Genomic DNA, 3,903 nt, shown 5'->3' with positions numbered 1-3,903 from the left:
CCACAAACCACCACTGAGACAAATGCTGATTTCTTTTTTCCCTGTTTTTTATTTTTATTTATTTTTTATTTTTTTGAAAATAACTAATTCCACAGACTGAAATGCTGTTATTGCAAATAAAACGTGATCTCTAGAGCATTGATCTTCATGTTTCTCCACCACCAAAAAATGCACCACTGCACAGCGAAGATAAACCACACGCACATTTCTTTATGATAAGAAAGGGATGTTTGCAGAAATCATTGTAATCTGTGAGTAAATGAATGTTTAACTCTGTTATTAACATCGTGACCGAACACTGCGGCTCTTATTGTGACTCTACAGTGAATACCTTCCTTTCAACAGAAACAAAGGTGTATTTTTTTTTAATTCACAGCTTTAGTGACTGTTTTTCGAAATTTACAGAGATCCAAAGCTTAAAACTATTTTTATTCCTAAACACATGATTTCAGCAGATTGTTTTTTTTAACCATGATGTTAAAGGGGTTAATATTTTCATCACTGTGAATATAGCAGGGGTTTACCAGTTTAAATCATGATGTCACAAAATAATAATCACAATATAATGGTGTTATGAATTAAAATAAATTGGTTAATAGAAGCCATTGTAAATAAAAAAAGATATAATAAATGTATAAATGTGGTGTAGATTTAACACATTTACAATTAATAAAATGCAGTGCGTAACCAACTCAGTTCTCTAAAGATGTGAAAGGATGCTGGAGTTTAGAGGTTGTGTGTTTTTTTGTTTTTTTTATCTGTAACTACAGCAGTGTTTCTCTGTTTAATGTTATAAACAGACACTGCAGCTCTTCAAGTGACAGACATCATGTTAAACAAATATGTTAAAAGCCTCATTTTAATTCTGCTATGGTGTAAACACTGTTTGACTGTGGTGAGATGTTCAGAGTGTGAAGAGCGGCCTGTGTGTTTAAACACAACCACCTGGACTAAAGTCTCCAGTGAGGACGGCTCCGCTCCAGAAACTTGGCCCTTCCTCAGTAACAACATGCGGCACTGACCCCGAACCCTGACTCTGACCACAGCAGTAAAACTACACCTGAAATTCACCGTTAAAATGATGCTGAACATCAGTGAAGTGCTAATATGCACTGTAACTAACACACACACATATACACACACACACACACACAGAGAGAGAGACAGAGGTCTGGTTACTCACACTCCTAGTGGGATGCCGTGTTGGGAAGCGATGGTGCAGCACAGGACGGAGCAAAAGATCAAACCCCGCACCAGCTTCATCTCTCCTCCACCCTCCATCACTCTCTAGCTCCTCTTTCCTTCTCCTCCTCCTCCTCTTCCCTTCTTTCTCTCTCCCTCTCTCTGTCCTCTCAGCTTTTTAAAGCTCCGGAGCAGACCGCTTGACTCCAGCGCGCTCCAGGCACCAGAGCGCGCGCACACACACACACACACACACAAAAACACACACACACACTCTTTCTCTGCCTTTCAAACACTCTCTTTTTTCACACACACTATTTCCCTGTTTTCTCGATCACAATTTCTCTCTCTCCCTCAATACAGTTGTCCCACACTCTTTCCTCCTCTGCCCCCTGCCACTTTTATCCCCTATACTCTTTCATCTGTCACTCTCTCTCCCAGATTCTCACACACACACACACACACACACTCACCTCCTCTGCCCTCTTTTCTCCTACTCTCACTCCATCCTCCCTCTCTTTCACTCTCCCTCTCTACCCCCACTTTCTCTCTTTCAGTCTCCTCCTCCAGCCCCAGTCTCTCTCTCTCTCTCTCTCTCTCTCTCTCTCTCCCAGACTCTCATTTGTCTCTTTTTGATTCACATGTTCTTCACATGCGCACACACACACATACACACACACACACATACACACACACACCAACAAAATGTCATAGTTTAGCTGTTTCTGAATAAACAGATGTAATGTGGGAATGAACTAAAGAGATTCATTGGTAAAGTGCTGCTGTCACAATTTTTCTTTTTTTGGGAAACCAATACATTTTTTTTGAGAGAGAGAGAAAGATAGCTTCAGGAGGGTAATGTCCTGCGCCTGTCTTGGTCTGTCCTGCCCTGTACTGTTTTGTTCTGCCCTGGTTTGGTCTGTCCTGTCCAGTCTGGGTCTGTCCTGTCCTGGTCCTTCTCAGTTGACTGAAAAGATACACGCGTCATTTTCTGTAATTTTCGTGTCTGTTCGCTGGAGAATGACACGTCCCGCTCTGCTCTCTTTAGTCTTTAGTCTCCAAGCTCTTTCTGGAGCTTCTTTATCTTTATCTCAACATGCCCACAGAATCTATTCTTTGTTTCCAGCTGGGTATACATTTTTGTTTTGTGTTCTGGGACCTGTTTATACTTGTGCAGAGCGGTTCAAAATTAGGTGCACAAACTGGAATCAAATAATCAAGTTAATAATCATTAGATTTTAGCCTTGTCTTCTGTTTTGATATTTAACTTTATCTCCTTTCCCTGTGTCCTAGCCTTGTTCCTGCACTTCTCCCCCGTTTGTTTTATTACAGACACTAAAGAACACAAGTACTCACGCGTGCATCCTGCTCCCAATCCCTCACTGCCCCAAGTGGACCCCGGTGTTCAGGTCTGGTCTGAAGGGTGGGATTCATGTGTCATAGCTCTTCTTCAGTGACGTATGGAGATGGTAATGCCTGGAGACGTCTAGGGACTTTTGGATGAAGGACGCTGGACTGGATTAGGATGTGCTTTTTGACCTTATTTCGTGCAGCAGCAGAACCACGATGACGTGAGCGTAATTGGATTAGAGGTTTGACTCAGATTAATGAGCCACCACCGTGAAACATTAGCAGATGAATTAGCCTCCAGAGGCTACAGCTGGTCAGAAATGGTCAGGTCTGTGCATCCGTCCAGTCAGAAATCATCCTCTGAGACTTGTGAAGCTCCACTGTATCTTTGGAAATTGCTGCTAATGTAACATTGCTGGAGCTCAACACGCTTGGAGGAGAACACCAACTGCTACTTCTGTGCATCAGAAAATATGCCTATGTTGTTTAGCATTGCATGGAGTGGTGTTGAGAGAGGGAGGACTATCCTACACACCCAGGGAAAGAGAGAGAGAGAGAGAGAGCGAGAGAGAGAGATAGAGAGAGAGAGAGAGATAGAGAGAGAGAGAGAGAAATTATACACTTTTACAGTGTTAAAGTAATTTTTAAAACAGTAAAAATAAAAATACAGTCATTTTTTTAAGTCACATATACAACCTTAATTTGTATCCAATGTTAATCCAATGTGAGACTTCATTAGATGTAGGATCTTCAACTTTCTTCAACTTATTTTTCATCACACTGTAAAATGACAAAGGAAACCCTTCAAAACAAGCTGCATCCTGTGAGAGCAGGCGGGGCTCCTGCAGGGTTTAAGGAAAGGGTGGGGTCACAGACTTTGTCTGATGGAATTAGATTGGGTCTTATGTCACACATTTTGTGACTTTAGTAGTGAGAGAAAGATCGAGAAGAGGGAGCAAGGGGGCGTGGGGGGTGGAGATAGAGGGAGAAAGCAACTGATTAAAAGAGAGAGAGAGAGAGAGAGAGAGAGAGAGAGGAGAAGCAAATAATCAAGAAAAGAGCAAGAGAAAGAGATTGAGAGACAGACTGGGAGAAAGCGAAATAAAGGGATGGGGAGAGTGCAAAAGTCAGAGAAAACAGGTGTTAGTGTAAGTTACAGCAGAAGGAGAAATGCAACTGATATTATATGTTTATTTATTTATTTATTTATTTATTTTATTTTGTTATTTCTAAATGTATTTCTTTTTTTTTAAGGAGGCTGTGAAAAAAACTCTACAACAAGCACCCGAAGAGACGAGAAGAGGAGAGAGGAAACAAGTGTGGGTTTAAATCCTTCCACATCACTGACTAAGCTGTGGCAGCCTCAGGGTC

At 41.5% G+C, this 3,903-nt stretch overlaps 1 protein-coding gene across 1 annotated transcript in view; it reads right to left on the bottom strand.

The window, feature by feature from the left end:
• The window catches only part of cacna2d3 (calcium channel, voltage dependent, alpha2/delta subunit 3), a 45,484-nt gene extending 44,180 nt beyond the window's left edge, over positions 1 to 1,304 (bottom strand). The window contains exon 1 of the mRNA XM_066671353.1: positions 1,184 to 1,304. Within this exon, the coding sequence (XP_066527450.1) occupies positions 1,184 to 1,281 (98 nt within the window). The 5' untranslated portion in view covers positions 1,282 to 1,304. The remainder of the gene's footprint in view (positions 1 to 1,183) is intronic.
• Between the last annotated feature and the right edge of the window lie 2,599 nt (positions 1,305 to 3,903).

Source organism: Hoplias malabaricus, chromosome 5, assembly GCF_029633855.1.
Source record: "Hoplias malabaricus isolate fHopMal1 chromosome 5, fHopMal1.hap1, whole genome shotgun sequence".
Taxonomy (NCBI): Eukaryota; Metazoa; Chordata; class Actinopteri; order Characiformes; family Erythrinidae; genus Hoplias; species Hoplias malabaricus.
This window is presented reverse-complemented; position numbering and strand designations above follow the sequence as displayed.